Below are 24,329 nucleotides of genomic sequence, written 5' to 3'. Positions count from 1 at the left end.
AGTCAGCAAGCAGAATTTCAGGAAAGGAATCCACTGAGAGAACAACTGCCATCCATTGAGAGAGAGTATGTGTGTGTGTGTGTGTGTGTGTGTGTGTGTGTGTGTGTGTGTGTATGTAATTGTGTTTCTCTGAATTTCATTGTGCAATTCTAGTGACGATAGAATTGTGTAGAGGAGGATATGATGTAAGCGGTTTTAAAAGTGACTTTGCTGACCTTTTAATACAGTTTGGGGTTCTCAGCAGAACATCTGGAGAAGTTATCAACAGTCTGTGTTTGGTTTAGTTCCTTACTTTGAGATTTAGAACAAGTACTAAGATTCTAAATATATTCTTTCATTCATCTTCAATAACTGCCTAATAGTGGTCATAGTGGATCTACACAATTAAAACGAGTCCATTTCATTTTGCCGTACTTGTGTTGGACACAAGCAAAAGTTCATAATCTCTGGGTCTCAAACCCAACATGTTTGTGCACAATTAGCCAATTAGCCACTCTCCCTACCAGTTCCACTAAACATCTAGAGAAAAGTAACAACTTTTAAAGTACTGATACAGTAATAGGTCATTTCAACGATGGGACAGCACTGAGCTCCTCTGTAAAGCAAATGCCTTTGATATGCTGCCTCATTCGTAACCCCAAACATTTGGTCTAATGCAATTCACCCACAAAGACTCATCAGTGCTTCAATACTGTAAGCACAAAGAACAGACTGAACATCTACATTGCAGAAATTCATCAGATTATGACCCCACAATGAATGTAGGCTTTATCAATGAAGCCCTTCCTGTTAAAGAGGTTCTTGTGAGTGAAGATCGAGGGCAAAAGATGAGGTGAAATTATGCAGCCTGTAACCGCTGGATGCCTCGGAAGAATGAGAGGCTTTCCAGGAAGCCATGAAAGTGGTTCACAGATAGAGAGCATCATGGATGTTCATGGATTTTCCATCGCTCTGACGTATCTGCTCTTCCTATCTTGCTTTTTTTGGTTAGAAATATACTTGGAGAGAAAATACATTCAGAGGTCAGTGTATGACTCAGAGTTGCTGTTTAAACAGTCAAAGCATGAGATGAACACAGAGCAAGTCAACTCTGCCATGGCAACAATGTTCCACAGCTTGACTGGAATGTCTGGTAAAACATTTACTACAGAAAGAGAAATAGAAAAACATTTACAACAAGTTCAGTTGATGTTCTCCAAGCTGTGTTGGTGAGCCCACAACCGGAAAGGGTTAAAAGGTTCACACTATCTTAGAGTAATTATGATAGCATTTCTTAGAATCTCCTGAGAACCAGAGAGAGATATTGCCTATCTATAACCTAGAACAGCAGGAAGAGAGAGGAAAGACTTGATTACGGGTTGACTTGAAGCTGTTTAACATCTCAAGTAGAAAAGAGTTTTATTTGAATTATGAATGTAATGTTGAAATACACGTATAAAAAAAGCAACCTTATGTTTAACATTTTAAATGCATTCTTGAAAAAAGGTGAACATGGGTAGGGGACAAAATGAATATTAAATAAATAAATAAATAAATAAATAAATATGTACTTTCAAAAGTTGATCATTCTATCTGAAATGTGCTTGCCACAAAAATGCCTACCCTATATATATATAAATATATATATATAGACAGTCTATGTACTGCACACAGCTCACAACATTATCAAGGACTCTTCACATCCCAGTCATAAACTGTTTAACCTCCTTCCATCAGGAAGGAGATACAGGAACTCACGTACCAGAACCAGCAGGTTCAGGGACAGTTTTTTCCAGCCACTATCGCACTACTGACCTCTACACTACACCGCTAGATCACTACAAAACAAACACAAAAACAAAACACTGTATATAACTCTGTGCAATACATGCACATATTACCTAGTTTATCTTTCTTTTTACTCCTCATTACATCTGCACTCTTTTTTTATCTATATGTATCTTTATTCTGCCCAACATTTCACATTCATCTATGTGTATATAACGTGTGTGTACAGTATATATATATAGATATATATTTATATATAGTAGTTTATTCAGCTTGCTAACTCCTTAAATGCCATAATATAAGCTTTCACTCTGCACACTCCTCTTCAATGCCATAGCCTATTATATAATTATTAATAATAATTATATTATACTATAATTAATTAACTATATTATATAGTTAATTAACTATATATTATACTATAATATTAATAATAATAATAATAATAATAATAATAATAATAATTATTATTATTATTATTATTATTATTATTTGTTTATTTATTTATTTTAGCATTTATTTGTTTTTTGTTCATTTATTGGAAGTCTGAATGACCTCGGCCAGTTCCAACAGAAGTCATTTTCAGTGTCAGCAAAATTTTGAGACACAGGAAGAGCAAGAAATGCAGTGTCATTCCAGGGTTAGTGTGACATACATTTCCTTTCCTCTCCCTCTCTTTTGAATTCTTGAGACACAATTATGTGGCTGTCAACAAAATTTATTAAAAAGAGTAAGAGAAAGCATTCCTCTCATATACTGTAGTCAGCATGTATCTGTACCAGTAAAGATGATCTCTGTATATTAGTGGAATTACTACTGTAAATGATTTAAGAAAGCTCATCCTTCTCACTTTTAAATACCAAAAATGAGAATGCAAACTCCTAATAAAGTTGTTCACCCTAAAACTTGGAGAACTTTTTTACTCATGCCCATAGACTATGACTTGCCAAGAGAAACTGAAGACATGTAACCAAAAAAAAACAGCTTTATGTACAATGTGCATGTTGTTCTGTTGACAGACAGCAGTGACATCAGCATATGAAACACATTTCTAGCTGCAGCAGTGAAAGCTGGAGAATAACTCCTGTTAAATCACAACTTAAAAATACCACCCTAAAAATATATATATATATATATATATATATATATATATATATATATATATATATATATATATATATATATATTATCCTTTAAACAAAATATTAGGCTTATAATTGAAATGTGTACAATTATATTCTGCAAATCTATTTGTTGCCATTACAGAGCATTTTATTTTATTTCTGAACTTCCCACTGGAACACATTACCAAGCAGTCTGTCTGTCCCTGTGTCTGTCTGCCTCTCTTCCTTCCTGTCTGTCTGCCTGTCTGTCAGTCTGTCTGGACACTATACAGTACCTTGGTGTAGTGTACGCGCGCTCCGGCTCTTACAGAGTTAACTGGAAGCCGTGCTGAAGGCGGCACTCTGTGGGGGAGTCACTGCGTCTCGAGCCGCTGCTGCAACATCACAGCACATTCCTGAGCAGAGCTGTGTAGAGCTGCTAACATCTGACTCCCACAACTCATCTCATCTCATCTCATCGTATATCATTTCATCTCATATTATCTAATCTCATTCAAACCGACTGCACTTTGGGTTATTCAAACACAGCCATCTGCTCCACGGTTGCAGCAGTGAAGACTATGCATGGTCCAAGCACCACTGGGTAACAACACGTCGGTGAGTACAACGATGACTAGAACCTACTTGTGTATTTTAACCTGGGGGAAAAAAATACTGCACGATTTTCTCATGACCAAATCGAACCATTAGACAACCTGTCATATATAAATGCATTTAAAATAAGACGCCCCAGGAAAGAAAATCGTCTCTTATAATATTGCGAGTTTAATTGTGGTCCATGTCTTTATTGAATTGTATCCTTTGCATGCAACATGTTAATTTTAGGCTAGAAATATAGTCACCACCCGACATGAATAGGACGCAGCCACATATCTCACCAACAGCACAGCCTTAAACGGTGCTCCCTATCAATCCTGTCCGTCTGTAACGCGTTATTTACATATGACACACGAAACGACCGGTCTGTTTTGCCCCAATGCTTGTGTGCTATATTTTGACATCATCGTTTTGCCACATTTTGACCTTTAAGCTTTGCTATTCTTGCTCGTCACGACGCGTGTGTATGAGGACTGGGTTTCACATCGCGTGCCAGGCGCGAGCTCAAAAATGTTGCCCGGGGTGTGATCAAATGTAGTGTGTGTTAAAGCCTAGTTCACCATCCCTTTATGAGTTTTGTGTTTACCTCCAGGAATTGTCAAGCTCTTGCTTCACAAATTGTCAGTCTCTGTATTCTGATCTATTCATACATGATGCGTCAAGCTTAATTAACAAGCCTGAGGATTCATTCTGTAGTTATAGCATTAAAAAAACTCAACTGTTTTGGATTGTAAAGAACAACCTAGGAAAAGACTTAGTCCTGATAACCTTCATCAAGAAAATACACATTGGTTAATTGGTCAATTCCTTGTCCTATATTCTGTCTTAGGTTCTACCTACTGTGTTGGTTCACAAAAGACAAGAACTTTACTTGTTACTGAATAACCTACCACCTATTGTTAAAACATGGACCAGGGTCTTCTTATGGTGTTTATTTTAAGAGAAAATTGTGTACAAACACTTTTTCACTGACTGCAGTAATGATCTAAGTCTGCAGGAATGTGAGTGTGTGTGTGTGTGTGTGTGTGTAGACCTGGAACTTTATAGCAGTCCAGGATGTGGAAAAGTAGAAAGAAAGAGAAATGAGAGATGACAGGAAGAGCAAGTAGGAGGGGTGAAAAAATGCCAGGGAGGCCTAGAAATAACCATAATTATGGCAGTTTTCTCTCTTTCTGTCTTTTCTGTCTTTGCCCACTACCTCGCCACCCTTCATGTTCCATCTAATGGAGGAAATGGCACTGCAAACTCAAGGAACTCCATGTCATAAGGAGCTGACAGAACATGGAAGTTTTAAAGTGAATTCAAACAGTTTGGAGTTGTGTAAGGTAAACATTGCCCAAAAAAAATGTCAAGGGAAAATGCTAATTTTCGCCCTGTGGCTCCACAAATGGCCAGGGATGTAGAGATAAAGATGTAATCTCACAGAAAGTAACCACACCCCATCTAAACACCCCTAAATATCTTAGCTGAGTAAGGTGTTTAAACACAAGTCATCACTATGTGTTTAACCAAGTTGTAAGAAGTGAAATCACATTTTTGGGGGGAAATAGCAATGTTTGAGTATGACTCAGAGCAAGACACTTGAATTTTTTTCACTTTTGGTACAATGCGTGCAGTTTTATTGGAACCAGATGTTGGCGCTCGACTTAATTTCCCTCCTTGAGTCATTCCTTCACTTTGGCATGCTCTGAAGCATTTCTCCTAGGCTATCCACCTCTCAGTAGAAGGAAAATAAAGTTTGGTAAAGAAAGTTCAGCAAGGACAAATAAAATAATGCAAGGTCCCATTCAGAGTACAGGACTTAAGAAACTTTTCTCATTTGAATTTTTTTTGGTTGTCTTTCTTTGTCTGTATGAATGGAAGAAAAGTAGTACTATTGTCTTTCATTGGCAACATATACAGGTCACTAGAGAAGTCGTGGTATCTTTTTTACGCAAAGAGCTGTATTTCAGTAGGGAGGCCACATGCTGTGGTAAATGACCTTTGCACTGCCTGTTTGTTTGTGTCCCACTTTCCCCCTCTTGTGAAGGAAGAATGAAAATCTGGACAATCACTTAAAGTTCTGCATTGCTCTGTGGTAGGAAAAAAAAGAGAAAAGAGTTGAGACCAGATGTGGAACCATTTGTTTTCTTCACTTTAAAGCTGTAAGAGAGGATAACGCTTGACCTCCATTTCATATAAATATTCATCATCATATCAATATATTGAAGCTAGAATTCTGCTCAGTTTGTGTAACATTTTGAGTAAATGTTCTTGTGTAATTTTTGTAACTCTTTTTGACAAAAATATTTGTCCTTAACACCTATTTGGTGTAAAGAATTCTTGTAATGGTGACCCAACATGTTCTTACACTTGCAAATTTGTACTGACTCAATGACTGACTCGAATTGAAAATCGTATTTAAAAAAGGTTATCTCTACTTTATTTACTCCTTAATCACCTCAAACCCATTTGTTGAGGCATGTAGAATTGAGGAGGACTGGATCCCACTAACACTTTGTCAGGAGTTTCCCAAACAATTCCATCCCATAGTTCATTGTGAGACTGTAAAAGGATATACAGTATAATTGAAAACAAATGGCCAGAGCTGACTTTCTCACTACCAGTTAAAGTAAACACAATCATTTTACAAAAGTCGGCAATGTAAATTGGCATTGTCTGGTGTTTGGTGTTGTTATGTTTTTAAACTCCAACACCACTGACGTTTAAGGCCACACAAGATGACAGCTTAAAACTATTTTGTTATCTTTGTCCACTGTTCACTATTCCATAAATTAAAGTCTCTACTTACTGTGGGAACTGTTATACACTGTCCTTTTCCCATGGAATGAGACTTAGTTCATTTTATCGTGAGTAAAAACAATATAAATTTGGGGGAGTTATGTTAACAACTGCTTTTGGTAGATTTTACAGTGGGGGTTGGGGGTGGGTGGGGTTGGGTTGTGTTGGGGGAGATTATCCTAAGCAGTTATAGACGTCACTGTAATGAAAAGCTATGTTTATCATGTTACTATTTAAATGTTAAATTGCAGTTATTACCTGCACCTCCCAGATAGGTGCACAGGTATATATTTACTGTATGACTGTAGTTCTGTTCAGCTGTATCTCTATGATCTGTTGCAATGGACAATTTGGCAGCCTGACCACCACAGGACCACCACAGAGCTGATAGCATTTAGGAGGTGTACGGTTCTCATCATAAATGATCATTTATTTAAATGCTAGTGTGTATTGCACTGGTTCGAATGTTCCTGTGGTGGTCCTTTCTACAGATGGACAGGATAAAAGATAAAATTCTACATTGCAACAGATGAGCCACAGCTGGTAATTGTAAAACTACTTCTTTTATAGATATAGCTTAAGTTTGCTAAATTAACGGCATCTCACTCTATTGGATCAGCACGACATATGCTAATGTTATTTGTTGGTGATGTTTTTGCTTATGTGAACTTTGTAAATGGTTCTGCTATATCAGAGATATTTAAGCTATACAGTCTATTTGACTGGATTGTAAAAAAAAAGGATATTCTATGCTCATCATTTGATGTAAGCTTGTGACTAGTAAACTGAACAGAAGAATTCACCAAAAGCTATTTATATGTGTTTGTCTTCCCTCCATTTTGTTTGATTTTGTGTCTCTGGTGATGGATTGTGTGTTTGCTGTGTAAAGCCAGACTATAACAACTCAAAGTAGAACAGTTATGCCAGTACCTGTCTAAGGAGCATGTGGGAGTCATGGCAACTCTCCAGAATGTGCTCTGTGGAAATCATCTATCCTTATTTTCTTATTTTCTCATTTACATGCCTCTAGATCTCAGTTATGGATGACTAATTGTTGACTGGAAATAACTTGGCAGTCCTTGCTTTTTAACAACATGGCCAGAACTTCTTTAAACCTGTAGCAGTTATTCAGAGCAGATACACAATCTATATACTCATTTTGAATTTTTAAACATTAACACATTCTTAAGTACATGTTATTTTAAGGTCTGGAAGTGTGAAAACTAAAGATGGCATTGATCTAATACCCGGCATTGAAATCAGAACAATACTAGGAAAGACGTCTTGGATAATATAGACAACATATCGGATATATGGATTTTTTGAAATGGGAAGTGTTTACATATAAAGGGACATGACCTTTTTTTTATTAGGATTCATTTTATTATACTTTATTATATATATGATAAGTACGAATAAGCTTTATTGTGACAAACAATTTATAGCTTTTTTAAAATTTACAGCTGCTTTGAAAAGAAAGCTATATCGGATGGGTATGGGTACGGGCTGACAATCGAGATTTTAGTTTCTGTGTCTGAAAATAATGAAATACAATGTTAATGAAAAACAATGTTATCGGTTGAGTACACAAAGCTGGGTTCAATAATTCCACAAATTGTAACATAATGTTTTCCCATCCACTCTATAAGTTAGCTGTTGTTGTATAAAAAAATGCTGTTTTTTCACTCCAAAATACAAACCTCTCATTATGTGTGTATTGTCACTCTGGCATATGTTGTCCTTGAAGAAGACTGTAACTTGTGCAAACAAGGCTACTTTAATTTTGGTGCTAGCTTAATTGCTACCTCGTTGCAATTTCTGCTTTCTTTAACAGTTTAATTCTAAGGTACAGTCTCTAGGGAATCAAATAAATGTGGCCTCAGACCTTCCTGTAACCTTTGCTGCCTAGTTTGGGGTAACTGTTCACTCTACACCCACTGAGATACTTTTTGTTCGGAGACTTGTCCTCTGTGAAACATTCCTGGCACAGGGCTGAGGTAGATGTGTTTCGGATTCCAGCCTTTTTTTCTTGATGTGTGTATTTAGGGATCTGTGCAGCCTGTGTGAAGAGAGAGGCATGGAGCCAGGGAAGAGAAAAGCTGCTGTTTACTGTATACTCATTGTTCTCCTTCAATGGAAGGATCCTCAGAGTGGTGGCTTCAGATCTGGCCGTCTTGTTCACTTTCTACTCAGGAACTAGATCCTGGACGGCTGGAGGTCATATCAGACCAGAAACTAGGTGTAAATATAGATGTTGGATTTGGGGGCTTAGATATAACCAGGAGATCCCTGGAAAATTCCCAGATTCCCTGGAATCTGAGGAAAGAGGGTTTAAATGAAATTCATGTCTCCAAGTGACTTCTAAACAATTCTTTGAGGCATAGTGTCCCTGAGTGAAGAGAGCTGTTGTAAAAGGTCTATTAAGATGTTCTTCTGAAATTAAAATCGGTGTTTCAGAGCTGTACTTGTCTCTGCGTGTTAAGCCCACCATACAATAGTATGTTTTAAAAAATGTTTAAAAGAATAGTTTGAAAAATTCTCTGTTCAGATATGTGTTTTGTCACTTACAGGAAAAACAGTCCAAATTTTGTGATCATTCAGATTTAGAACATATATATTCCACCCCGAGGCGCTTCTTGCTCTTGATCAGTAGCTTGTTAGCAGTAATGTGGTATGCAGGTGCACTTTTTGGCTGCGTGTCTTCTTTCACACTGTTCCCTGTCTTTACATCCCTTTGTTGAAATGTTAAGTGTTGATGTGGAATAAGGTGAAATTTGTATGAAGTTGTGGTTATGTGGCATTTAATGTCAGAAGATGTTTTGCTAATTTAGGGTTCTTCAACATCGGAATATGTTGTTTCCTCAAACTGAGTGACAACATGATTCCATCTTTCTACACTACTGGGATGGATCTATCAGTAAGAGTAAGTACAAAGCTCTTGTTAATCTCTTTGCTTTTCTCAATATTTAAGCTACTATCAGGTTTGTGTATTTTTGAAAGGGGTGTGGCGTATTTTGGCCCATATTGGCATTAATTCAGTCAGGCACTTCAGAATACCGTTACTCAGCATGCTGATTTCCCTTTCACAAGGAACTACATCAACACAGGGAATCAAATCACAATTCAGAAGCCATTTTGTGGGTCATAAACCCTCGTAATCCCTCGGAATTTATGTAAATGACTGCTGTTCAGATTGAATGGAAGTAAGATACACCATGTGATATACACATGTAAAACTGTTAAAAAAAAAACAGCAAAAAAACAGGCAAATGACTTGATAGCTATTTGTGGAACTGACAGATAGATTAGCAAATCTTAAAAAAAAAGAGGTGCGTATCTGTTATAAAGTGAATGGGTGGTGCTAAATTACTATAAAGTTTATATGGGAGTCGGGTTAAATGAGTTTATTTCTGTGACGTTGAAGGAAAAACAAGAAATCCAAAACATTTTAAAAATATATGACGAAACAAGCCATGGGATTCCATGATTCTTTACTCATTAGGTAATTAAATTAGAAGGTTAAATATTCAGCTCAATATTTTCAGTTATTCAAGCGATTGTATGCTATTTCTAAATATCTGCAACTAATAACAGTTAGCATTCATCGTATAAGAATGCAGCTCTGCTTCATGAAATTCTCCTGAAATTCTGTCACAGACTGGTACCAGCTGTCAGGCGTGATTATGGTGTGTATGCTTCCAGCAAGAGTTCAATAAGAAACATCTTTGTATACAGCTTTAGAGGATTATGTGTATCAACGGGTTTGTACAATTTCTAAGAAAGTATTATTCTCTCAATGGATCTAACTCTTGGCCACATGATGATTGTGGAATATTTTGTTTTGTACACCATAGATAGAGCAGGCGTGGTTGAGTCTGTAGCAGCAGCTCTCTTTATAATCTAATCTAATCATTTATAGACTCGCAGCTAAATTTACATGCATTACCTGCTAAAAAAAGCTGTGGTTGTGGGTCAGTTACTGCTCAGTGAGGTGCAGCTGATTATAGCATGCAAGAGGAAGTGTTAATGTCAGGTAGGAGAGAAAAGTGCTTATGGTCACCCAGCCTGAAAAAGCACAGGAAAGGAAAGAGGCTGTAAGATAATAAAAGATGACCTATTCCATTTTGGGAAATGTTCAGGAAAGTTTGTTGCTACTTGTGTTCCGGGAATTACTCATTCGTAAAAACAAGGCAATCCAACAGGCAGTTTTGCAATGCAATCCAATTCGTGTGTTTAGACGAGGATTTGTAAATCCTGCTTCTTAAACTCTGGGAACATTTCATTCTGATTAGTCAAAACTCACACCACAGCTACCAACCCGGTGTTTCAGTACTCTGAGATTAATGAGGATTGTTCCACTGCTTTCACTGGGAACAGAGGAGTCTATTTCTAGAATTGACATTAATTTCCTTCTCTTAAATAAGTTGACACGGGCGAAAAGGAAAACACCCCAAAATATTTGTGCAAAGGTCTTGCTCTGATTTTCAAGATTGAAAACAAGCGCAAGAAAACAATCAGCCAATGTTCTGAGTAAGGTGGAGACTCTATGGATCCCAGATGCAAGGGAAGCTCCCATTTCCTTTATCCACATATTTGGTGACATTTTTAATAGCTTGAATACCAAGGCAAAGAATACTGACAGCATATGTTCTTTTATCTGCTCTAATACCATCATTTTTATTTAAAAAAAAAAAAAAATTTCCTTTAGCTTCTTCTTGCTTAGGTTTTTAACACATATTTATAACAATACAGTAATGTAACCCTTTTTAATTTCTTTAAGGTGTGGTATAGATTATGGAAAGGAAATCTGACTGTTGCATTACAGTTCCCATTAAGACAAACTGAAAACGACTGCAGCACGGTTATTCAAGCTCAGAGAATTTATAACCGCTGCAGTGCTCGTTAAACAATGGCTTTGTTAGGACAGAGGAAACATGAAAAAGTGTTTGGAGAGATAAGCTAGCTGAATGTTTGGTGTGGTGTAATAAACAATGGAAAACATATTCTTATAGCAGAACAGCACAGCCATTATGGATGCAACGAAATTCAATAGCTTTGTTCAGCTTCTGTATGTGTCATTGCATCAGCATCTGATTTCTGCCATTGCTTATAAGCTAATTGCTGTTGCATATATTATAAATTATTTATAATTTGCAACCAGTATAAAAAAATGGCGATCTATCTATCTATCTATCTATCTATCTATCTATCTATCTATCTATCTATCTATCTATCTATCTATCTATATTTCTAAAAGAAAGCTTATAATAAGGGAATTGATTTCTCACAGCATTAAAAGAGCAAACTTATCAACACCTTACAAAAAAAAAAAAAAACGAAGAAAAACTACAACATTTACAAAATTTGATTGCTTGCATTAGCCGGGTTTTGCCATTGTTACCCCAAAAACTGCACATGACTACAATTCTGATCAGCCACTGTACCTCACCAGCTCATCTCACATGACTGATCACACCTAGTTCACATTTTGGTTTTAATGAGGATTAGTATTTAAGTCACATCTTGCACAGCACACATGACCCAGCTTTTGTCTTTTGTTATTGTTTGTAGTTTTTAATATGTATGTTTCAGTCTGTGTATGTCTTTTGCCTTGAGATCATTGTTCATAATTGTGGTGTCTCTGGACTAGGTTTTCTGTATCGTTTGTGTTTTATTAAGATATAATCCCGCACTTGTGCCTGCTTTCAACTCAAATCCTTGACACTTGATCACTTTCTAAGATACAAATTGATTGGGGAACAATAGTGACAAAAACAAGGTAAATATTTCACCTTTGTTTTGAAGCAAAAATGTTGGAAACCTTACTGGCAAAACTGAATGGTCTGCTGTTTACCAGTGGTAAGAATTAAATAAACTAATAGTATGATTTCATCCTAATATCACACTCTAAGCAACTTTGCTAAGAACCAAAGAGAAATAATAAGGAACTTAGTGTCAGAACTGTTGAAAATTTGTTATACTGAATGTTGTTTTCAGTCCAAAGTATGGCTGTCCTGTGAGGAATCACAGTTTTAGAAGTTTTATTGTCAGTTAAAGAGAGATCTTTGTCACTTTGCCATGGAAGCTAGCATTACTTCATATAACAGCAAGATTCCCCAATTTTGCAACACTACACAACTTCCACATTTTGCACTATTGTAACTGAATGGTAAGAAAATTGCAAGATTAGCATTTCTAAAGACAAGTATCTTCGTCGTGAGCATAATTTTGTTTTAAATAGTGTCCTTATGGTGATGGCTACAGGAAGTATAGAGCCTCATTTTATATTTGTATTTGCCACATAAATGAATAATGTGGCATATCATGGCTTATGTGATATTTTTAGAAAGCGCATTTGTAATCCTTTTCTGTCAGGAGATTTTATATAAAAGATAAATGGGTATTCACTTAAAAAAGGCAAGGCATGTTACCCCTGATTTTTCATATTATGAACACAAAGTTACGAATCAAGTTGTTAGCAGTCACCTAGTGTTTTACAGTATGCTTTGAGTGACGGATGAGTGTGGTTTTCTTAAAAAAGAGATATTATCAGTTCACCAGCTTCATTGTTGTCAGCTTCACGCATGAAACCTTAATTTTACTGGTCTTATGAAATAACAGTGAAGCCCTAATTCCATTTTCCCCAAACAGTTTATTGTTTTATTCTCTCAACCATGTTTAGGTTTTTGTTCTTTTCTCCCTAAATTCTTTTCTTCTCTCATGTCCCCCTAGCTCATGCTTTGCTGAACATGACCCACTGCTGAGTCAGGCTGTAGCGAGCACACTACGCAGTGGAGAAAAGGACAGAGAGCTGCTTTCGATCACCCCGTCACGAGAGGCTGGCCTCAAAAAATGTCTGCAGAGGTGGAGTCCGGCATGCCTCCAGCAGAGCAGGCACCCGTGAAGACGCCTTCCAAGAAAGAGAAGAAGAAGGGTATGTGAACATGCTCGGTGCTGAGATGTTACAACATGGTACATGCTAATGGAATTTGCAAACAGTTTATTTTTCTTACTGCATCGTTGGGGGTCAGGATTTGAAATCTGATGGAAAGATCTGGTTTATTTAAGGTTTTCGTGTTTGATGTATGGAGCTTCTCTCTAGGATTGTGGTTTAGTGTTGCGTAACACATCCTCTTTCTTTTGTAATTTCTTTCCCTTTTCCAAAGAAACAGCTGTCATTTTTTGTTGGCTGTTGTTTTCCTGTCATGCAGGAAAACATCAGGGATGGTAGAACTATTTATTAGGTCACTAATATCACCCATTTTTAAATATATGTTTATACTGGCTTTCTTACATAGAGGAACACCTGAATGGTCAGACTTTTAAATGTTTAACAGAAACTCCATTCAGCTTGACGAATACAGGACTTCTCTTTTTCTTGTTCTTTTTTTTTCCTATACTTGGGAAAAACAGAAGGCCGTCAGTATGACTGGGTGTAGGTCCAAATAAACCACAGACGTCAAATAATGCTTGAAGTATTCACACTATTTTGAGGCAAGTGTGTTCATTATGGTTCATTACGTATTCTACAGAACATCCGGATCCTAAAATAGCTATCTGAAATGCTTTTAGCTCTGACGCATTTATATCTACCAAGACCTGTTTACAGGTCCATCTGTATATTCCTGATTCTTGTTACTACGTACATTTTAAATAGTTTCACAGTATTTACTGGGTATGTTGAAGTAGTTACTGAATAATGCTTCATACTGCTGAACATAGTAGACTGTTGATTTGCTGATTTTGATTGGTTAGAGGTGTATATCATATGGTCTAGTTTAATGTGTATGTTCTGATACATTATTGTTTCAGTACTTTTATAATGGCTGTGCCACATGAACAAATTAACAAATGTGTAATCATTGACATGGTAGAGTTTTCTGTGAAGAAACGTTTTTGGAAGGAATCTCCAGTGACACTGAGAGCTAGTATTGTAACTTTAAGTATAACGACACGTCTCGAGGGTGGAGAGCTCTGTGTTTTTTCATAAATATGAAAAGCTGCAGTTTTCTTTTTTGTCTTTTCAATTTCAAGAGAGAGAACAGAGAGCCCGGTGAGGGAACAGCTGCTATGTTGTTTAAATGGCATTCCACTTTAACATTTAACTACATCTAAATGAAAATTGCGACCTGACATTGTTCAGTAAAAATTGTTACTTGTTGCCAATTTTTTTGTAACAGTATACCCCTTGTTTTATTATTTACTTAAGTTAAATAACTGAATAATACATTAAGAATATATGAGGTTAAAGAAAATAATTCTAGAAAATTCAATGCTGCTAAAAAGCAGAACATTAAAAACCTCTATGCAGGATTTTGTGGGCCTCCTTGACCCAAAAGTTCTCTGGATTTTCTTTTTGTTAAGCTGGACCTAGTGCATAGTGATATTGTTTGTCTTTGCCAGGCTTGCTCGTAGCGGAGGAGTGCACCGGTGATGGATTCCATTAGGGTTGTCTTCACAATATCTTCCAGCTGCGAGTTTAAATCCCTCCCCAGCCTGTCTGTTTATGATCCCTTTTCACTAAAGCTCTTAACAATGACTTGGGTTACAAAGTGCATCTGGATAGTTCATTCAGTAATGCATTTCCGATTCAGAAAACAAATGTAGCTAGATCATATAAGTTGAATAGGTTTTGTTTTGTTTTTACTAGCTTGCTTTAGTTTTCCGAAGACCACAAGACAAATCCGATGTGTTCCAGCTGTGGTGTGACTGCTCCAGTTTTACATTTGCTAAAAAAAAGCCTACTGGTATCACTTGCTTTATCAGCAGACCCATTTGTAAATAGCTAGAGTTCTAGGTAGTTGTCACTTGCTAACGTCAAAGCACCTCATATCAGGACCGCGGTGGGAAATGTTTAGTCTTCAAATAATGCTGTCTTGCACACAAGGCCTTTAACAGGTCAGGGGTGACATCATAAACAACATGCTCAATGAGGTAGTGTTTGTAGACAAGAAGCAGTAATGTTTCACCATTGCAACATCATACTCCATTTATGAGGAGGGAGCTATTCACTTTTTCTTTTATATCACTGACTCTGATTCATTGATTCATTTGTTCATTTACTTATTCATTCATTCATCTTCAGTAAGTGCTTTGTATTGGACAGTGCTTTGATGGATTTGGACCGTTGGAACGTGAGGCAAGAATATATTCTGGATTGGACACCCAATCATTCACTCACTTTTAGACAATTTTACACAATTTAGCATGGACTGGTCTCCTACAGGTATGTTTCTAGTAGGTGAAAGGAAACTGACGTTCCCTGAGGAAACTCATACAGAAACTCTCTAGGGAGCTGTTACATGGTGACCAGTAACCTTTATTAATATGAATTTTAGAGAAATCAACAATCACATTCACAGCTTTCTCTAAAGATAATTATGAATTGTTTTGGACACATAGGATGAGTGAAGAGAGTTATTTTATGTTTGTTGTCTGTCTAACTAACTGAAAATGAACTAAAATCTTAATTTTTTTAGGCACACTTCACCAAGCCTTCCATCTTATTTCACTGACGAAAGCATCAAAGGAAGTTGTGTCTGATGTCTGATCTGTTTAAAAGGGGAGGAATTGACTGAAAGAGGCCTGCACATTCATTGGTGTGGGGGTTGTCCTGTGTCCCGTTGATAATAAGGGGGGAACTGCCAGCCTGTTGAATCCCTGCATGTGTTGAAAGTCAATAGCATCCCTTAGTTTGTTCACAAACTGTCTGGCTATACCCATTCTTTCACTCCCTCTCACCGCCCCTGCCATCTAAACAGGGCAGACATTCGAGTGGAGAACCCCAACAAAATTAGCTGAGATGCAAAGAAAGAGAGGGTGCAAAGGGAGAGGAGAAAGGGAGAAAACAAATAAATTAAATAAGATGAAAGCGAAAGATGGCAGAAAAGCTATGCCTCATAGCAAGAGAGACTCTATCCCAAAATACTATAGGCTTGAAACAGATAAATCAGCTAGTGAGTAGATCACACTGTGGAAGTGATCTCAATAAAGATAACACACACACACATACACACACATACGCACTTGCCTTTAAGCATGGAATAGAAAATGCTGACTGAAGAAGGTTTGATTTCTTTGCTGTCAAATATAAATGTAAAATAAAAGCAATATGTTACTGAACATCTTAACCATACTTAAAATCCTATTAAAACATGCATACCATCTGTCTTTTCTCTTTTAAAACTGAGGGTAATGGTAGCTCAGTGCTTAAGGTGTTGGCATACTGATCGGAAAGTTGTGAGTTTGAATCCCAGAGCCACCAAGCTGCCACTCCTGGGTCTTTGACTTTAGGCCCTTAACCCTCAATTGCTCAAATGCATAAAAGAGGAAAATGTAAATCTGTAAATGTAAAACTATATACTGTAATGATTCTGAGTCTAGGAGTCACACAGAAAAGGGAGGCCTTCTCAAATGTAATGCCTTATGTCTAAAGTTTTCTTTGCAACTGCTGCCTCTGTATTGCTCATTATGAATTGAAATCTAGCTTAATTTCTGTCAAGATGTTTAGCTGAATTACGTTGGATTGAATTGAATCTAATCATATCAACCCGAATTGAATCATATTGAAAGACAGTCTCTAAAAACCACTGTGCATGGCCAAACACCATAAAAGAGTTCTGGATTACGAAGGTGTATTTCTGACCGGTTTTGAGCCAGTTAATTAACATTGACCACATGAATCAGTTAAATCAAAGTCATTGACATAAGAAGACCTTTAAGTGAACTACAGAGTGTGCCTAATAACCACCTAACATAATGATGGGTTGTGGGAATTACAGAAGACCTTATCTCCCCTTTTGAACTATCAAACAGAGGGGACTCGGCCAAGAAACACTCAGCATTTTGTTTCAGTATAAACATGCTGCTGTGAACAGTTTGTACTTTCTGCTTTGTAATTCCCTTTGGTCTACATAAGATACATAACTCTATAAATTAAAATTTTGTTGGATTTACAAGTTACAGCAGAATACCTTACAAAACCACTGGTTCTTTTTTGGCTATGGAGCCATAAATTCATGTGTGGTGTGGTTCCAGGTGTCAAGCCAGTTAATCCGCTGATGTACAAAAACAGTTAATCCGCAGATGTAAAATATTGTCTTTTCATTTAATGCTTTCAAGAGATACATCTCTTTTCCCTCTGTATATGGTTTCTCAAAGTAATCAATTAGGAGCAAAATTACATAATGTGTTATCCTTTTATCAGTTTGTTAACGGATAACAGAAAAGACTGAGATTTGAGGTTTTACATGTGGATTCGGACTTTAGTGTAATCTAGTATTCGTGTTCATGTTGGAATTCATACAGTTCTGTGGAGTGAAAGTGAGACGATTGATTGACCGATGCATGATTGGTTGTTGTACTGTAGCTAGGCACAAAAACAAGTCTTGATCAGATTGGAGCTAGATAGTCAATATGAATATATAAGGAGTGGAATTTGGTTAGAAATGCTCTAAAATAATATAGATATATACAGATTAAATGGTTATGACAAAGATAAGAGGACCAGATCTCATTGTAACATACTATAAGAACCAGAATTTGGGTGACATATTTGATATCTTTATGTCTAAACTATTCAAATCTTCAAACAACAAAATTAGTTCAAGTCTTCAGTCTTTGTTTTATTTATCAGCACTTACACTTATCTCTATTTCAGCTTTAGCTACTCCGGAGAAAACAGACGAGTTCCTGCTGGCCAGGTTCAAAGGTGATGGTGTTCGGTACAAAGCCAAGCTGATTGGCGTGGACGATGTACCTGAGGCCAGAGGGGACAAAATGAGCCAAGACTCCATGATGAAATTGAAGGTATGAGAAATTGTAATGCTTAAAGAAATAGATTTTTCTTTTAACAAATTCTAAAAAAGTATTCTGATTGTGTGTGTGTTTTTTTAATAATTTATAGTTAAATGATAGATGTAAATATAATTTAATAATAAATTGTTTATTCAAATGTAAAATGTTCTTTAATGCTCAAGAAACAGCTTTAATGCTCTCAAATAGGTTGCATTTGTACAGCACTGTGAAAAAATCTTAGCTTGTAGAGATATCTTGAAGAAATGAAGGAACAAATTTTCATGTAACTCATCGTTATGAGATTATTATATAACAAATATAAGACCATTAATCCTAGACATATAGTACATACTACTTTGACATATTACAAATTTTGCATTGTCAATTCTCAGCAGTTTATTTGACAGTAGCTAGTTGTGCGCTTTATTTTCTTCGCCCCATTTCTAGTCGCTGCACAAAGTATTAAATATTATAGTAAAGTATAGTATAGCTAAATAACTTAAATAACTTAAATAATGGATGACAAGGAGTTACTGTGGTCTTTTTTGTGTGTTATGTCATCCATAATAGTTTGTATTTCAGATCATAACAGCTTCAAGCAACTGAATCGTTAATGAAGAAATATTTATTTAACACTATGTTATATTTTGGTGCACTTTTGAGTTCAGTGATGTGAAAACGTATTTTCTCTGTCTATGCTTTTGGCTGTTTCTCAGGGCAAGGCAGCAGCTGCTCGGTCGCAGGGCAAACACAAGCAGAGAGTTTGGGTGAACATTTCTCTTTCAGGAATCGCTATTACAGAAGAGAAGACAGGGGTGAGTCTTCGTTGTCATCCGGCAGAGCTGTTTGCTTTCTCACTTAAAAAATATGTTTATTGCATTTCCACACTAATTATATATATTATGTCAACTCTGCAGGCAGTACTAATGGAACATGCTGTGAACAAGATCTCTTTCATAGCTCGAGATGTCACAGACAACCGAGCGTTCGGCTATGTGTGTGGTGCAGAGGGCCAGCATCAGTTCTTTGCTATTAAAACTGCTCAGCAGGTCTGATTAGGTTTCTTATGGACTTGTCTCTCACATCCTTATTTTGAAAACCTTCTAAGTCTGAGCAGTTGTGTTTCCTTTCAGGCAGAGCCTCTTGTGATTGACCTGAAGGATCTCTTTCAGCTCATCTTTAACATGAGGAAAAAAGAAGCCGAAGGTTCAAAAAAGGTAAAGGTTGTCTTTATATTGGATTATTACATGGTCACTTCCAGAAAACTGCAGGCATTCTAATTACCGCTTTCACCTCAGGAAGTATTATTACAGTGTCATTATAGCTATTATGTGGAATTGTGTAAATAGTAACAAAATCTGTTAAGCCAGTCATCCAGAACATTTAGCACACCTCAAAAGTGCAGTGTTTGTCTTTCTGAAAACAAGTTTCATACTAAAAGCTTGATTTGCACCAGATAGTAGAGTAATCATTAGTGACTGTGTTTGGAATAAGCATGACTCAATCCACATTTTATTCACATTATCCTTTTTTTATTTTATTTTATTTTTATTATTATTTTACTATTTTATCTTATTTTTTGCCTTTTTACTATGGCACCAAACAAAATTCAGACCAACCTGGATGTTCAGCCCAACCTATGTTGACTAAGGAAATATCACCTTTTGTATGAAGTTATAGTCATCTCTTATGTTGTGTTATCTTTGGTCCATTGTTAATCTGATTATATCTTTTCTCCAGGAAGAAACAAACAAAGTGGTAGAGGTATGTATTTACCATTACAGAGCCTGGAAATCATTTGCATTGGAAATCAGTAATGAAGTGTACTACATTCAGTAGAACATTCAATATTAAAAAATATTGAAATAAGTTGTTTGTTTTCATCCCAGAATGGAAGTGACGCCTCACTCGGCAATAGAAAAGTAAGTATTAGTTATGCTATATTTTTGTATTTTATGGTTAGAGCTAGGGCACGGTGGCTTAGTTGTTAGCACGTTCGCCTCACACCTCCAGGGTCGGGGTTCGATTCCCGCCTCCGCCTTGTGTGTGTGGAGTTTGCATGTTCTCCCCGTGCCTCGGGGGTTTCCTCCGGGTACTCCGGTTTCCTCCCCCGGGTCCAAAGACATGCATGGTAGGTTGATTGGCATCTCTGGAAAATTGTCCCTAGTGTGTGATTGCGTGAGTGAATGAGAGTGTGTGTGTGCCCTGCGATGGGTTGGCACTCCGTCCAGGGTCCGTCCTGCCTTGATGCCCGATGACGCCTGAGATAGGCACAGGCTCCCTGTGACCCGAGTTAGTTCGGATAAGCGGTAGAAAATGAATGAGTGAATGGTTAGAGCTCAAGGTGATGGGTTTTACAACATCACAACAGCAGCGTAACAGTCTGATAATCATGAACATGATGAGCCTCTATTCTGTCACAATTGCTCAAAAGAATCTCAAACAAAAACTACCACCAACTCAAGTCTAAAGCATTAATGGGGAGTTTGAAGCAATTAAAACAAAAAAAGGAAATCATATACACAAACCAACAATATCTATTCAGCTTCCTGTCATTTCTTCTGGACTGTATAAAAAATAAAAGATCAGATTCACTTTTCTTGAATAACTAAGACTTGAAGCTCTCTTTGTTTTGTGGCTGTATAAAGTTTGCATGACTTTCATAGATTGGCCCCCACGTATTCACTTAATCATAAAATCTCCTGTTTTCTGTTGTGGTTGTCCTCCCTACCCCATTCCCTGTAGGGTGTGGAACAGCTGGACCTGTTTGGAGACATGTCAACCCCACCAGACATGAACTCTCCTTCGGTAAGACAAAATCAAAACAGAACCATCCAGTAAAACACTCTAGTTAGAGTTAAAAAATAACCGCAACCTTAGACTTATGAAATGAGCCAGTCATGAGCCAGTCATATCTAAATGAGCCAGTCATACATCTAACTATGTCATGTGAAATGTACAGAGATCAGAATCAAATACTAAGCAGGATTCTTGTTTTTCTGTTCTATATCAACTTGCTTTTTAGCAGAAACATGGTATGTCAGATGAATTAGACATGTCTGGTTCCCGCTCACTTCTCCAGCTGTGTTTTTGGACCTTGTTGTCAAGACTCTGGTCCGCTAACAAACTGTCAAATTGGCCTCAGATTTAAGGAACTGAGGTTTTTGGGAGTAGTGGAGTTTGACTGAAGCCAAGAACAATAACTGACGTTGTGCCTTACACAAAGCTCAGTTGTTAAAGGTTCTAGCACATGAAACATATATATTTTTTGACTGTAAGAACAATAAGCAAATGTGTTGATTAGTCAGAACCTGTTTGTAGAAAGATTTATGGCTGTAGGAGTAGAATTAATGAATTTATTGATCTGGAAAGCAGTAAAGTGGAAAATCCTAGTAATTACCATAATAATTATGTGACATGACATGATTTTTTGCATGTTTCTTTATGTTTAGTGTCTTAATGAAGTGTATTTTTTTTTTCTATTAAATTGCAATAACCGTGAGAGTTATTGTTCAGGTAACTATCTAATAAACACAATGTCTGTGTAGACAGTTCAAGTATTGAACTGGTTGATCGTCATAGCATGGCATTGTCAGTGATTACACATCATAACGTGAACACATTTTACATTTTCACATCTTTGCATGTTGCACGTTTTGTGTTGTGTTGTGTTTACATTCACTTTGCTTAGTGGTATTCCATTCTTTACTGATAAGACTTGTCAATTATCTTCTTTCAGGAATCCAAGGACATCCTCTTGCTAGATCTGTCCACAGAGATAGACGGCAACCAGAACTGTGTGAAAGGCAATCCATTTACTAACTCATCCTCTACCCTCAGAGCCCAGTCCAGCCTCTCGCCTGAGAACCCCTTCTCCTCTCAGCTCAACTTCTTCCCCACCCCCAGCCAAGATCCCTTCCGGGACGACCCCTTCACCAAAAGCAACAACCAAGCACTCAATCACAACTCCGACTCCCACCAATTTTTCAATGGCGACCCCAAGAACGGTGACTCAGACTACTTGGGCCAGCAATTTGACCAGCTCTCCAGCCGGACGACGGTCCAGACACTCAGTAATGGCCAGTGGCCACTAGATGGCAGGCAAGCAGAGACAAATGCCTGGACTCAAAATAATATACAAGAAAGGGAACAGAACGGCCACAGTGGAAATGTGACACCAGAAATTGCTCAGAATGGAGTGAAGCATGAAAACGGAAGCAAGCCTGAAGCTGCTGTTAACCAAGCCAAGGATTCTATTATCATAAGCCCTCCACCTCTTAACACAAAAGCTGGCCGGGGAAGGAGGGGTGTAAAGGTGAGGATGGAAAGGCTTTTGCAGAAGCACAGTGTACAAACAAGAGGTTGTTTTATATGGAATTTCCAAAAGCACCATCTCTTTAGGAGCCTTTATTTACTGTTGTTTGCATACAGTAACAGTAATATGGTTAGAAATGAATTTTTGCCTACTCATTTACAGAGATGGTATGGCTAGGTGGCAGAATCACACAGGTTGTCCATTCTATACCAACAAAAAAGCTTTAAGTACGCAAGTCAAGTATAACTTAAACCACAATGTCTTAAAACTTAAGCATATAATAAGCACATAATGCCTATGATTGAATTTTGTCAATGAAATAGCCTAAAAGTGATTTGAATCTTTCATTACATTAAGTCAAACCCTATATCAGGTTACCCTATGACATACCTGCATAAGTCTTGTGGTTGTAATGACCTTGGAGTTATATAGTTTTATCTATTTTCCCCCCCATACATATTAGTACAGATTAGTTACTTATTGATTAAAATATTTTTGTGTTGAAAAAAATACATAAAGTAATTTTTATTTTACTGATTGTCCGATTTATCAGATCAAACCTGAACAAGGTTCTGTTACATGCTGTCCTAATGATTTGATCTGATCTTTTAATGCTTCAGTGAATGAGAGAATATTAGGTAAGAACTGACCGAGTGCTGCATTTAAATTCTTTTATCTGCCTTTGTGAAATCAATGACTGTCAACGTTTGGGTTTAAAACACTAAAATGTATTCTATACATAGTGTTTTTAATGGTTTGCTATCTACTGTACTTCTCAGTCGCCAACAAATGAAAACGCTGCCTCAGATCCATTCACTTCACCCACCAAGTCTGAATCTCCAACTCCATCTCAACCAGACTGTACCCCAGTGAGCTCTGTTGATTTTTTCAGCAAGAGCACCACCAGCACCTCAGACACCCTCACAGGCCTTGGTAAAATCCTCAAAACTTTCAAATTTGTCCTTTCATCTGATTCTTAAAATGTCATCTCATTCTGGCATCTCAGATGCAATAGAGAATTTATATCTAGCGCCATCTTCTGGTTAAATTAAATGTGGCATGTTGTGTCTCTGTTAAGGAGGGCTGTCTCTTGGACACTCATCTTCCTCCTCCAATCTTGGTACAGCCACATGGAATGAGTCCCTTTCTTCAGTGTTCCCCACAAATACCAGCATCGCCAATGCTTTCACACAGCCTTCATCCTATTCCACCACTCCAGTACAAAACTGGGGAGGCAACCATGGAGTTTTTGGGACCTCATCCACCCCACAGCTTCCTTCCTGGGGACAAAACAACACTCCTGCTTCTAATGGGTGCTGGACTCAGCATTCAGCTTTGGGGAACCCTTTCCATTCCAACATTTTTCCTTCAACTTCAGGACTAACATCAGGAGAACAGCAGAGCTCCAGCCCACCTCCATTGATCCCGCCACGGGCAGGACCTGTCAAAGAACCCCCTAAGGTGGACACTGATGCCTTTTTGGACCTGGATCCTTTGGGGGAGAAAGAGAAAAGGGACATAAAGGAAATGTTTAAGGATTTTAGAATGGCTAAGCCTCCTAATGTCCTGGCTAAGAATGGTGAGAAGACAGATTTAACTGTTTTTCTGCCTTCCATTTACCTGGAATTGCAGTGAATATACATGAGTCTGGGCTAGTTGTTTTAATAGATGTCGTCTTTTTATAGAACCGCTAAAAGTCGGTGGCCAGAACCTGTTTGATAGTCCTCTTGGATCTATTTTTGGAGCACCAGCAATTACTCCAGTAAGTTTTTTTCCCCTGTAGTGTTATACAATTTTGTTATCTTACAATAGAACAACTCTTGCCTGGTTTCAGATTCATTGTTGTATATATGAATACGTATTTATTATCAAGTATGCATTGTAATATGTTCACTCACTAGATTTGTACCGGTAAATTCTTCCATTTCCTCCATGAATGAGATGCTGCG

The 24,329-nt window shown here is 37.3% G+C and overlaps 1 protein-coding gene across 3 annotated transcripts in view; it reads left to right on the top strand.

The window, feature by feature from the left end:
• The first annotated feature begins 3,220 nt into the window (after positions 1 to 3,220).
• Positions 3,221 to 24,329, top strand: part of si:ch211-204c21.1 (disabled homolog 2) — a 22,145-nt gene continuing 1,036 nt past the window's right edge. Inside the window, exons 1-13 of one of the 3 annotated variants that reach the window (XM_060882968.1) lie at positions 3,221 to 3,488; positions 13,002 to 13,203; positions 17,929 to 18,077; positions 18,782 to 18,880; positions 18,983 to 19,114; positions 19,199 to 19,282; positions 19,806 to 19,829; positions 19,955 to 19,987; positions 20,811 to 20,873; positions 21,805 to 22,380; positions 23,160 to 23,313; positions 23,459 to 23,959; positions 24,066 to 24,142. In XM_060882968.1, coding sequence (XP_060738951.1) covers positions 13,122 to 13,203; positions 17,929 to 18,077; positions 18,782 to 18,880; positions 18,983 to 19,114; positions 19,199 to 19,282; positions 19,806 to 19,829; positions 19,955 to 19,987; positions 20,811 to 20,873; positions 21,805 to 22,380; positions 23,160 to 23,313; positions 23,459 to 23,959; positions 24,066 to 24,142 — 1,974 coding nt within the window. In that variant the 5' untranslated portion in view covers positions 3,221 to 3,488; positions 13,002 to 13,121. Of the gene's footprint in view, positions 3,489 to 9,028; positions 9,193 to 13,001; positions 13,204 to 17,928; positions 18,078 to 18,781; positions 18,881 to 18,982; positions 19,115 to 19,198; positions 19,283 to 19,805; positions 19,830 to 19,954; positions 19,988 to 20,810; positions 20,874 to 21,804; positions 22,381 to 23,159; positions 23,314 to 23,458; positions 23,960 to 24,065; positions 24,143 to 24,329 lie in introns of those variants that run through there. The other 2 variants (XM_060882966.1, XM_060882967.1) reach the window with 2 other exon arrangements.

Source organism: Tachysurus vachellii, chromosome 12 (assembly GCF_030014155.1).
Source record: "Tachysurus vachellii isolate PV-2020 chromosome 12, HZAU_Pvac_v1, whole genome shotgun sequence".
NCBI classification, from domain to species: Eukaryota; Metazoa; Chordata; class Actinopteri; order Siluriformes; family Bagridae; genus Tachysurus; species Tachysurus vachellii.
Note: the sequence above shows the minus strand (reverse complement) of the source record. Positions and strands in the feature narration are given on the sequence as shown.